At 39.7% G+C, this 13,556-nt stretch overlaps 1 protein-coding gene across 2 annotated transcripts in view; it reads right to left on the bottom strand.

Moving 5' to 3' along the window:
• Positions 1-174: 174 nt before the first annotated feature.
• LOC105355409 (uncharacterized) overlaps positions 175-13,556 on the bottom strand; it is a 37,413-nt gene continuing 24,031 nt past the window's right edge. Inside the window, exons 1-2 of one of the 2 annotated variants that reach the window (XM_020709966.3) lie at positions 9,346-9,862; positions 175-2,991 (exon numbers count right to left, since the gene is read on the bottom strand). In XM_020709966.3, the coding sequence (XP_020565625.2) occupies positions 1,358-2,991; positions 9,346-9,493 (1,782 nt within the window). In that variant the 5' untranslated portion in view covers positions 9,494-9,862 and the 3' untranslated portion in view covers positions 175-1,357. Of the gene's footprint in view, positions 2,992-9,345; positions 9,863-13,556 lie in introns of those variants that run through there. The other variant, XM_078936656.1, reaches the window with a different exon arrangement.

The following is a 13,556-nucleotide window of genomic DNA, read 5'->3' as shown; positions in this document are numbered from 1 at the left end:
GAAGCAGTGTGTTTGCTTCAGTCTCCTTTCAGAGCTTCTGATGGAGCTCTGTGATCTCACCACAGTCCTGAGTTAAGCAGTCAGAACTGGACTTAAGGAATCCATCTTTGGAACCTGCAGAGAACCAACAAACAGCAGAAACCCACACTGTGGGAAAGACTCCACACTTCTGACTGATGTTCACGTCCACTTTATTCTTCACAGTAAAAATTGGGACAGAACACTGAGGACTAAAAAGAACAGATAAACAGTTCTAATCTCTACTAGAAAACATGAATCACATGAACACAAGACAGAAACACCAGTCTGGTTCTTTATCCACCTCTTTACATTTACACCAAATCTTTTCTTTACAAAACTGTTATTTGCCAATATGATTCAACAAAATATAAACAGCAATTATTTTATATTTAAAACAACATTTAAATGTTCACAAATTACATAGTGTTAGAATTAGAGATGAGTTAAAATAATTCTAGTGTTGTCATGACGCAGACTCAGTATAAACAACAACAATAAACTAAATCTTGTCTGAAGTAAAAATGAAAATAATCAAAATTTCTTCATCATAATTTAAAACAACAATTCCATGTAGAGGTATATCTAAATTAAAATAATATATTTCAAGATCAGGTTATATATTTTTGGTTGATCAATTCTAAAAGAGAAACTCATGATGTTATGTACAGAATCGTTACAAAATGTAATGTATCAATCCTTTCTTTTGAACAATGTGATCAGAGTGGCTTAAGGTTGATGAAACCCAAAAAATAGTGTCTTAGAAATGTGAATATCAGAAGAATAAAAAAGGATGTAATCAACACTTAAGTCAGATTTCAGCAAACTGTTCTTTTCTATGCATTCAATAATCACTTCTTACTCCTTTGAATTGAATGAATGCATCTATGTGATATGGAGACCCTTTAGCCTGTGGCTCTGTGTTCATGCTCAGGTTGCTTGATAGCTTCAGGTCATCTTCATTGTTGGGTTTGGGGTCTCATCTTCCTCTTCACAGTTCATGTTTTATTTATTTATTTCATTCAGGTCAGGAGACATTGTTAGTTGATCAAACACAGTAACTGATGTTTAGGTTTAAGCACATTTATGTACCTTTAGGAAAATGGGACTAATCCAAGTACTGCTGGAAAATAAAAGAATCTCCAGAGAACTTGTCAGTTGACAGCTGTGTTAAGTGCTTTAGAATCTATTTTATTCTACTGACTGAGACTAAGTGGCAATTCAAAGGCTCAGTAGGGTCTTGGCTAAAGTTAGGCATTAATTAGATTAGCGTGGGCACTATGGAGTTTTCTACATTATATATTTACTTTTTTCACCTAATGCTTAATTATATTCTTGTCTAGAAAGGCTTCTCTCTTGTGTGAGTTCTCATGTGTCTTTTCAGACTAGATACATCTCTAAACCTTTTTTTACATATTTTACAAGAAAGGGGCTTCTCTCCTGTATGGATTCTAATGTGTCTTTTGAGACTACATATCTGACTAAAAGTTGTATCACATTCTTTACAAAAAAAATGTTCCTCTCCTGTATGAGTTCTCATGTGTGTTTTGAGGTTAGATATTCGATTAAAACTCGCATCACATTCTTTACACAAAAAAGGCTTCTCTTTTGTGTGAGTTTTCATGTGTGCTTTAAGATAAGATACACAACTAAAACTTTTATCACATACTTTACACAAAAAAGGCTTCTCTCCTGTGTGAGTTCTCATGTGTCTTGTAAGATGAGATAGATCACTAAAACTTGTTTCACATTCTTTACACAAAAAAGGCTTCTCTCCTATGTGAGTCCTCAAGTGTCTTTTGAGATCAGATACAGTACTAAAACGTTTAGCACATTCTGTACAAGAAAAGGGCTTTTCTCCTGTATGAGTTCTCATGTGTGTTTTGAGATTAGATATAGTACTAAAGCCTTTTTCACATTCTTTACAAGAAAAGGGCTTCTCTCCTGTATGAGTTCTCATGTGTGTTTTGAGATTCGATATAGTACTAAAATCTTTTTTACATTCATTACAAGAAAAAGGCTTTTCTCCTGTGTGAGTTCTCATGTGTGTTTTGAGATTAGATACAGTACTAAAAACTTTTGCACATTCTTTACAAGAAAAAAGCCTCTCATCTGTGTGAGTTCGGAACTTAGACGAGTCATTTTTACCACTTTCTGTAGAGACATAAAGTCTGTCATCAGATTCATTTTCCGTATAGACAAAGAGATTACTAACAGTTCTTGAGCTTTCACCAGACCCTACAGACGATAGTCTCTTGTCGTTTAAAGATTGTTTCCGTTTCTTTACCAAAGTTGCCTTCTTGAAGCTTTTTCTAACGTCAGAGTCCAACTGACTTGCTGACATGTGAGAGCTGTCCACACTTTGGACATAACTTCTGTCTCTTCTCTTCCTCTGATCTCTGTTCTGTGGGTCTGTCTCTTCATCTGTAGTTGATGTTGATTCTTCATGTTGGTTTCCTTCTTCATCCTGACTATCAGTTACATTAAAGCTCTGCTGACTGTTTAGATCTGCTTCACTGTTCTCATCTTCCTCATAAGTATGAATCTCCATCAAGGTATCAGTCTCCTGCTTTAGATCAAGCTGATCTTCATCTTGACTGATGCAGAGCCCTTTCTGCTCCTCTTTTGTCAGTAGAGGTCCTGGTTGTTCCCGTTTCTCTTCTTCAATCTGTGGAGGTTCTGGTTCCCCCAGTTCCTCAATCTGTGCAAGTTCCCTTTCCTCCTGCTCTTCTTTAATCTGCGGAGGTTCTGGTTCTCCCTGTTCCTCTTCAAATTGTAGAGGTTTTTGTTCTTCCTGTTCTTCTTTAATCTGTCGAGGGTCTGGTTCTCCCTGTTCCTCTTTAATTTGTATAGAATCAGGTTTCTTTTGTTGCTCTTTAATTTGTGGAGGCTCATATCCCACTTGTTCCACTCTTAAATTCCTCTGCTGGTTGCAAAGATCCTCCTCTTCACTTGCATAATGCTGGGGGAGGACTGCAAGGACAAAAAGACAAAAAATACTTTAAAAGGTATTTGTATATACCTCTGGCTACGCCATGAGGTGTGACCACATCTGAGCCACAGGATGTCCCTGTGGTGCTGGTTTGGGTCAACAAGCATTGATACAAAGCTGGATGAGGGACCATTACACTCTCACACATGTGGGTGTTACACCGTATGTCATTGACAATCTGAAAGTTATTATATGGTAAGGAATTCCCTCCTGATATTTGTTTCTGTTAGTCAACATGGTTGATTAACAGAATAAATTATTGTTAGTCAATATGTTAATACTGTTACGATTAGTTGACTAGTCACAATTATGTCGACTATTAAAATAGTTGACAACTACTTTAATAGTTGTCTGTTTTTCCCCCCATAAGACATTGTTTTTATCTCAAAAATATGGCGGGTGCTTTCTAATGACCATTTGGCCATTAGAAAGCCATGTGGTCACAGGAAGTTATTGGAATACTCTGATTCCATGACGATAACAGGCCCATGTAGCTCAAAAGTGAGGGAACATTTAAAAAAAAAAAGAATTAAGTGTCCAATGTACTATTTGCAGGGCAAAACTTGCGTACCATGGTAGAACCACAGCAATGCCCAGTGGTTCCTGTGATGTCAATTCTGGGTGAGCGTAATCCAGTGTTTGATCATTGGCTACGTTCACACTGCAGGCTGAAACGACCCAATTCCGAATTTTTTGCCCCTAAGCGGCCCAATTCCGATCTTTTCATGACAGTCTGAATGACACAGATCCGATCTTTTCAATTGCGACCCAAGCCCCGTGGGTTTGCCGTCCTGATTCCGAATTGTAGCCGTTCTTTTCAATTGCGACCGCCGTCTGACCGGCCAGGCGACTTGATTCCGAACTATATGTCATCGACACGCAACAATCGTCATCATTTTGCGTTGAAGTAGGCGGGAACGAGAACGTAAACATCAACCATGGTGGACGATGCTGCTGAGACCAGTCAGTGGAAGGGAAGCGAGGTCACTGATTGGATTAATATTTGGGCTGATCGCTCTTTTCAAGCCAAACTCCAGGGCTCTTATCGCAACTGGGCGGTTTTTGAAAAGAATTCCAGCTAAATAGCAGAGCGTGGTGTTGAACCTTTCCCGCGATAACTTTTTTTTCTTTCTCCCCTTTGACCGTGCTCAAGCGCGGGGGACCCGAGGCGATCCTCCTCCTCCTCCCTGTTCTGATCCTTAGATTCTCCAGAACGGGTTAATAAAGAGTCCATAGCATTTATTTTGGGGGAAACCTTCTTTTATTACCGTCCTCCGTAACACACAACATGAATGCGCGCCCACACTGCCCCCCCCCTATTCTCTATCGTGGCACGCGCTTGCACACACACACACACGCGGGGGCGCGGCCCCAACACATACACATTTCTCTTCCACTACAGTGGGTACAGACGATCCCGACTCCAATGCCTTCTTAAAATGAAGAGATTGTAATTGTGCTGCTCCTTCGTGAAAATAAATTTAATATTACAAAAAGAGCTCCGCTTTTGACAACACTGTTGTTGACATCCATTGTTAACGTTGGCTCCGCAAACAACAAGTGACGTCGTTCACCGTTGAGTATTCTTCTGGCTTCTGCGCATGCGGGTCTCGTTTGGGTCGTGTCACGGTCACACTGGAGATCACAAAAGTTCGGATTTACTTGGAAATGTAAACGGTCTAGCAAACAATTCGGATTTTTTCCAAAAATCGGAATTGGGCATTAAGCCCTGCAGTGTGAACGTAGCCATTGTTTGTTTGCCACTGTATGGTATTAGCCTGACTGCTATTTCCTAACTTAAGTGTTATCTAGTTTAATATTCACATTCACATTCTTTAAGTGGCATCTTCAGTATACTAGTGAATACACTACTGTGTTAACTGATTGCTGTCCACGCTACGCTAAGCTTGCAATGTAACTGCTTCTACTTAGCTAAACACAGCTAGCCTTAGCTTAGCACTAAGCATAGCTTCTACCTCCTCTGCTCCCCCCCTCTTTTCTGCCTCATGTGCCATATGTTCAGTGAGGATCCTGCCTCCTTTAGTAAGGATAGTGGTAGGTGTGTTACGTCTATTTTTATTTTAGACTTGGAGGCCAGGCTAGAGCAATTAGAAGCGCAGCTCCGTGCAGTGGAAGCTAAGCCAGCTAGCCGGGTTTTTAGGCTAGACAATTTAGGCTTAAAACATTCCTTTTTGGACAGGCTTATTGCCAGGCTAACTAGTAATCAGAGAATATTTAACTTACGAACTTACGATTAACAAGTTGTTAGTGGGCTGCTAGAATTTTAAAACTGTGGTAAGTGTGGTGCACTGGGGTTCTGTTCTCTACTCTCATATGCTTCTCCTCTCCTCCATTCTTGATGATTTATTTATCATTCAGTTCTCCATGCCTCTGCTTGGTGCAGTGTGATTCATTCATCATCCCTCTTTCCCAATCCTTTCTGGGGAGTTCGAGTGATTCTAGATTCCAGTTGGCTCGTCCGTGCTCCTGTACTTGGCTGTGGACCTGGTCTCTGGCTCGTCTGTGCTCATGCTCCTGAACTTGGTTGTGGCCCCTACCTCTGTCTCGTCTCGCACCCCCAGCTTGTCCAAAACTCATCTGGATGAAGCCCATCTGCTGGACTATTTAAACACGTAGTTGCAGAGATAGATAAGCTAATTCTTCTTTAAGAGTTCTGGTACATCGCCTGTCCATCCTGGGGGAGGATCCCTCCTTCATGTGAATACCCCTGAGGTTTTTTTCCTAAAATCCATTTTTATTTTATTTTATTTTTTCCTTTCTGAGAAGGAGGGTATAAGAGCAGGAATGCCCAGTTTGGCCTAGACTGTTTAGTTTTGCCATTACCTATTGAATTCTATGACTTCATGTTCTTTATGATTTCATGTTAATGATGCAATTACCAGAATCAAGCCCACTGAGATCACTATTGTTGTAATATTGGGCTATATAAGTAAAACTGAATGAAATTGAATCTGAAGAGGAACTACATTGTGACTGAGAATGATAACTAAGAAGAGGGATCGTCGTGTCGGTAAGCTAAGCAAAGCTAACATTGACGCAAACAGAAAACAAACATATTACTCATACGGAAAGCTGTAAATGTTACCATTAGTGATGATGATTTTATTCATTATGCTTGGCACACATATAACATTTATTTTCTGTAACATTGTTACAGTGATGTGTTTGACTGAGAAATGCTGTCACCAGGACTTTAGACTAAATCTTTTCACTGGTTGCATAACTTTTTTTCTAAAGTGAACAAGCATGAAAGTTAGATGCACCCAACTTTTTCCATAGCACAAATTGAAAAAAGAACGATCTACTGTTGTGGACCAAAAGAGGAAACAAAAATTGTTTTAGGTGCAGTGAAAAATGTTGGTCTGTTTATCCAATGCATTTTTGAAAAAGCTTTTTTGTTTTCTCTCTGCCAAAACTTTGTACAAACAAATAACAAAGGCTGTTTCACATTTTTTGGCAAAGGACATGATGCCCATAAATACAGTGAGCTGACAGGGTCACAAATGGACTGGAGATATCAAATCCCATCACGAAATTACTTTTCACAAGTCACCATTCCACAAATGTAAAAAACGTGCCACAGGACAGTTACGTCTGAAATCAGCCAAGCCGGACTTTCCACAAGTACCACCGACTTGTGGTCAAGCCGCACAACTGAACTGGATTGGAGTTTTATTGTGCATTTTCTCACTACGGACTTTGAATTTAAAACACGTTTTCTGGAAACAGTGTGTTGCCTGGAGTCGCATACGAGTGAAAACAGCACACAGATTACTCGATGTGCTAGCAAGCTGGGAACTTGAAGGAGAGTGGCAGGTGTGCATCACCACAGATAATGGTCCCATTGTCATAAGAAACATGGAGGCCTCAGTGTTTCAAACACAGGCACCTTGCAATCGGTGAGTAAATTTAAGACAGAACGTTTTATCAATGAAAAAAATATGGAAATAATTATCAAACTACTTTGAATAGCTCCTAGATGTAAATGACAGTGTTATTAGAGAAAATGCAAATCATGATTAATTTTTCATTTGTAATGATTTTTAAAATTCTTGTTGTTATTATATAGGAGCCAGAGGAGGTAGAAAAAAAACCCAAAACTCGTAAATTTACGAGTTTTCATCTCATAAATTTACGACTTAAAATCTTGTAAATTTGCGAGAAAAAAGTCATAGATTAACAAGGAGAAAAAGCCGAAGTTGACATCTCTGGTGTTAAAGTTTTAATGCTTAAAAGCTGGGGAAAAAAATATTATTAGGGTCACCAGTTAAATTAGGGTTTTTGGATTCAAAAGACAAAAAAAAGTATTTTCCTACTGAAATGGGGTGGGGACAAAAGACTTTTTCTAGGAGAATAACCTCACTCTAACACACCTGCTGGCTGAAAAAATGTCCACATATCAACATGTACACAAAACCGATAGTGTTCACACACGCATACTTATGCCTTAAGACCAACTAGTGTGAAATATTTCCCCAGAGCCAGAGAGCAGGGAGGCACGGGTGGGAGAGAGAGCGCCGCGCCAGCCCAACCAGGAGAGCGGCCCACCCGCCGCGCCGGGAGAGCCCAACGCAGGGCCACACCCAATAAGGGCGCCCACAGCCCCAGACAAGAAGCCCATCACCACCCAGGAGTTATGGGCATCCCCCCGCCCCAACCCCAGGTACGAGCCAGGACCCCCAAGGGAGACCAAGTTCAATTGAAGGAAAACTATTAAAGAAGGCAAACCACAATATGAAGCAAACCAACATTTTCAAGCATTATGGGAAAAATAAAAGGATCTTTCTGCTGCTGAAAAGCGTGAAATAGTTAAATGGCTCGGACAAGGTATGAAAGCCTTGGATATTTCACGAAAACGTAAGTGTGATCATCATACTAGTAGATTAGAAGATTAGGCTGGCTGCTTCGCCTACCGTACTTAGCTCCAAGCTCCTAGAATTACAAACAGCAATGTCAGCAATATCCCGTCATGCATCACGCATACACATACAGATGCATTTTGACCAATCACCGTCTCCCTGTAACAGACCAATAATTGGCTGTTTGAAATTCATCTTTGGTATGTGATGCATCTTGGGATATTGCTCACATTCGGATGTGATGCTAGGAGCAAAAAGCTAAGTCTGGTAGGGGAAGCAGCCAGCCTAATCTTATGACATTTTTCTGATTTTCATTGAGACAATAAAAGATCGATCATTCTTGCTTTTAATTTTTCCCCTATTGAATGCTCACAGAGACACGGAAGAAGTGGCAGAAAGCGTCTTTTGCAGCAAGATGGACGGAGAGCGTACCAGGATCATGAACGTGATTACCGATGCTTTTGTGTTTTTATAATAAATAAATCTGATCTCTAAACATCCTCCGTGTCTTCAATGCAATGTAATGAGACGCACACAGACAGAAATGTGAAGGTATCTGCTGTAAATCTATGACGTAAATAACAGGATAAATGATCGGCTAGTTAGTTAGCATGTAGCCTACTAGCCTTCGAATGTAAAACGACTGACTGCTAAAGAGTATGTTAATGAAAGACAAGTCCTAAATATTATTATTCCTATTCAACCCTAAACTACAATATTAGCTGGCTGTCTGTCTACCAGCCAGCTAGCTGCCCGAATGCCGGCATGACAAGCAAAAGAGCTCCGTGGCAGAACTAGGAGCTGTGTCCGGTGAAACGTATGGCAAAGCAGCAAGCTTAGGTATCATAAATCTTATGATATTTTTCTTGTATTCATTGAGACAATAAGAAATTGATCATTCTTGTTTTTCTTTTTCCTTACTTGAACCAATGTCCACAGAGACATGGAAGTTACCGCTGAATGCGGCTTTTGCGGCCCGACGGAGAGCATATCCGTGTTTTCGAATTACTTATGACGTGAATAATTATTGCAATCGTACGAATTAATCATTTCGAGGGAACGAAACATTATCTTGTGGGGACGAGATATTATTTCGTGCAAACAAGATATTAATTTGTGGGAACGAGATCCATTTTAATTTTTTAATGTCAGGACACGGGCTCCGTACTTCACAGACACTCTTCCTCTGGGGCTTCCTGCCAGGTCCAGATCCGTCACTGCGGCTTTCTCTGCTTTCCCCTGCATTTTTGGTCATCTGATCGAGCTTCAGTTTGTTCTGATCGACTAACAAACATATACGTACATACCTAGACACTCACACAACAGCACACCTTCATGCTTTCTGTTGTTTAGGTTGCTAGAACCAGCTGAACAGTTTGGGTCCAGATAGCAGCTCAGAAAAAACATGAGACGTTCATGGATCTATTTGTCTGCAGGAAGATGCAGTGAACAAACCTGCTATGTGAAGCTGGAGCTGCGGGTTCCAGCTGACATCCAGCAGTCTGCGCTGACGACAGAGCTCCTCCTCGTTCTGGACGATCATGGTTCCTTCAGCAGCAGAAAGCTGTTCGCCGACAGAACCTTCCTGAGGTTCCGAAGACATGGTTCCTGCTCCGATCTTCAGCTCCAACTCCCACAAACACCGCCGTCCTCTTCACTGCAGCTCCGATCGATCATCTGCTAGTCTCACAATCACAGCAATCCACGTTGTCTTTCCGTTCAACACTTCTTCACTCATTTACGACACTTTGGAAAATGCTGAGAGTTCCCACACGAACCACGTATCGTCCTTTCTGTCCAAAAACCTCACAAACGTCCCAACAAAACACAATCGTCCTCTCAACACAAGCTAACGCTGCTAGCCTGCTAACAAGCTAACGCTGCTAGCCTGCTAATGCCAAAGAACCTGGCTGCAGACAACAAGATGGCGCTCTGACATCATTACGCGGAACTTGAAGTCCAGAAATACTCCTTTTTTTGGGGAAACGGCCAAGATGGCGTCTGCGTAGGTACGTACCTTCTGAGCTCCTGCAAAAGTTATCAGACATAACATCTATTTCATCCAAAAGACCAAGAAAACAGCTCAAAGTTTTTCTGGAAGAGAAGGATCTTTTTATTTTTTATCTTGATGTTCAGTCGAGAAAGAAAGAGAATGCAAAAAAGCGAAAAAGCTGCAGTACTGAAGACCACCACGTGTCATGACTACGCCAAATCGTCACCAACTTCGGACATGGAAGCTTTCCCTCCTCTTCCTAAAACTCCAAGTAGGCCCCCAGCTGCAAAAAAAGCTTTGCTGGCAGCTGGACAAAGCTCTTCTGATTCAAATGAAGTCATTGCTGTTTTATCTGAGCTGATAAACAAGCGAGCCGACTCATTGGAAATGCGTGCAGATTCATTGGAAAGGCTAATTAATGAAAACTCAAAGAAGATAGATGAAAACACACTGAAGATTGAAGGGATAAGAAGAAGCTTAGAATTTGCATGCAACGAAATAAAAGACACACAAAAGTCTTTGAAAGATGTTGACCAACGTTTGAAGAATGAAGAAAAAACCGTGGCAGCTCTTCAGGCCCAGGTTCTGGAACTGGAGTCATATTCAAGGAGGTGGAACTTGAAACTCTTTGGTGTCACTGAAAGCCCTGATGAAGATGTGAAAGCCAAGGTCACTGAGATATGTCAGAGCATCATTGTAGAAGACTTGCAGCAGGTTTTTTCTGCCATTGATGTCACACATCGCCTTGGGAAACCCAATCCCAGCAGCACACGCCCCAGAGCCATCATCATCCGGTTCTCCCAAAGATCCTACAGAGATGCAGTCTGGAGAGCCGCTAAAAACAGCTCCTTTCTTCGAGAGAAAAAGCTCCGCTTTGCCGAGGATCTTTCCACAGCTGTCAGAGAAGCCCGGCTGAAAGTGTGGCCCCTCATCCAAAAAGCCAGAGAGGAGGGAAAACGAGCTTACTTTGTGGGCAGCAGAGCCTTCATCAACGGTCAAGAAGTCAAGTAATCAGGTCACTGGTGATTATGTGATACTCTGACATTGTTGACAACTCACTAAAACTAAAACAGAATGGTTTTGACTGAACTTCTAACTTACTGAGGCCCACTTGGAAACACAAAACCAGAATCTTTTGACGTGGGCTTAGTTCAGTTTTTCCTCTTTCGGGAATGTTTTGAATACCTTCAGTATTCACAAAATATTGTTGAGCTATTGTGTTTGACACATTCACTAATGTGCAGGTTAAGCTCAGAGAATACGTTTCTTTTCTTAGTATTTGAGAGTATTTTTTATTGTTCTAAATATTTCATTGTCTATTGTTTCCCTCAACGCCAGGGGGTTAAGAAGTAATATCAAACGAAAAGCTATATTTTTATTTCTTAAGCAGCTGAATGCAGATCTTTTCTTTTGTCAGGAATCTCATTCTGTTTGTTCTGATGTGAATTTCTGGAAAACACAGTGGGGGAACGATTTATGGTTTTCTCATCACTCTGAAAAATCAGCAGGAGTTTTAACCCTAAAACATAAATATAACGGGAATGTTCTGCATACAGAATCTGATGCTAAAGGGCACTTTGTTGGGCAAGTTATTGATTACAATAATAATATCGTAATTATTTTCAATATATACGGCTACAACTCGAACACAGAAAATAAACAACTATTTCTTATAATTGAGAGTACATTGAAAAAATGGCTTCAGAAATTTCCAAACTCTGCAATTATTGTGGGGGGAGATTTTAATATGACTTTAAACCCTCAAATTGATCGGTGGCCACCCTCGAATCATAATCGCAAAAATATATTTTTCAAATCTTTTATGGAACAGTTTAAACTGGTGGATATCTGGAGACTCAAACATCCTAATATACCATCTTTTACATGGAGTAATAAATCTAGAACAGCCCTTTCTCGATTAGACTTTTGGTTAATTTCTAGTGATTTACAAGATAAGGATATTTCAGTCAGTGTATTACCATGTCCACTAAGTGACCATCAAGCTGTCCGTATAGATATTGTTATGTGTCCCTCACAAAATGTCAGTAAATCTCATTATTGGAAATTAAACAACTCGCTGCTCAAAATTACAGAAGTGCAAATAAAAATTAAAGATCTTCTTTCAACATTTTTTAATAAAGCCAAATTGGAGAACTCTTTCTCAGTTAATTGGGAGTTGTTTAAATATGAATCAGCCAAGTTTTTAAGAACATTTGGTGGCAACTTAGCTAAACTAAGAAAGCAACAAGAGCATGACTTAATCACAGGCATCTCAGTACTATCACAAAAACCTCCAGACAGCTTGTCAGATGAGCAGAAACTACAAATGATTAAACTACAGGAAGACTTGGATCAAGTTTATCAAAGAAAAGCAGAAGGAGCTTTTATTAGATCCAGAAAACAATGGCTTGAGCAAGGAGAACAAAACTCCTCTTATTTTTTTAAAATGGAGAAGCATCAAGGACAAATGAACACTATTAACGAGTTAAAAATTAATGACATAAATTGTAGTGATGCTAAAATAATCTCCAACTATTGTTCATCATTTTATAAGAATCTGTATTCATCACAATATTCTGAAATAGAGGCTGAAATCTTTTTGAATTCTTTAAACAGTACCAGAACAATTAAAGACTCTGAAAAAGAGCTTTGTGATGATCCAGTAAGTCTTGGAGAAGTCTGTGACTGCATCAAGATGTTAAAAACAAATAAATCTCCAGGAACTGATGGATTAACTTCTGAATTTTATACTTTATTCTACCAGCAGATGGCGCCCTTTTTACTGGAAGTTTACAATGAAAGTATTTCTAATGACACCCTACCCTGGAGTATGACCCAAGGACTTATTACCCTGATCCCAAAACCTCACAAAGATTTACTCTATATTGATAATTGGAGACCCATCTGTCTTCTTAATAATGATTATAAAATTTTAGCTTTAGTTTTTGCTAAAAGAATTAAATCTGTTCTTAACTCAGTAATAGATGAATCACAATCAGGTTTTTTACCCAACAGACATATCACAAACAACATTCGTTTAGTTTTGGACATACTCGATTACTCTTATCTAATTGCGGATGACTCTTTTATGCTATTTCTGGACTTTTTTAAGGCCTTTGATACAGTAGAACATAACTTCCTGTATCGTTCCTTACAAAAATTTGGTTTTGGTGACTACTTCTGCAAAGTCATTAAAACTCTTTACAACAATGCCACCTGCTCCATTAAACTGAAACATGGTTCATCACCTAGGTTTGATATAAAACGTGGGATTAGACAGGGTTGTCCCATATCTCCTTATCTATTTCTTCTTGTAGCTCAGCTTCTCTGTGACCACATTAAATCCAGTCCATTACGAGGGATCTCCATCGCTGCTAGATCTATTGTCGTAAGTCAGCTCGCCGATGATACCACTCTCTTTCTTAAAGACAGCTCACAAATTCCATTAGCAATAAATATAATTAAGTCCTTTTCCAAAGCATCCGGTCTTTCATTAAATCTGAAAAAATGTGAACTCCTCCCAATTAAATCTTGTGATTCGGATTCACTCTTTAATATTCCTGTAAAGACATCAGTCACGTATCTTGGCATAATAATATCAAAAACTGAAAATGATAGAGGTAATGCTAACTTTTTTCCAATTATTGATAAAATGAAAAAGAGGTTTAACCTC

This window comes from Oryzias latipes, chromosome 2 (assembly GCF_053564925.1).
Source record: "Oryzias latipes strain Hd-rR chromosome 2, Olatipes_Hd-rR_3.1".
Classification (NCBI taxonomy): domain Eukaryota; kingdom Metazoa; phylum Chordata; class Actinopteri; order Beloniformes; family Adrianichthyidae; genus Oryzias; species Oryzias latipes.
The sequence above is the reverse complement of the archived record's forward strand: the minus strand, read 5'-3'. Positions and strand labels throughout refer to the sequence as shown.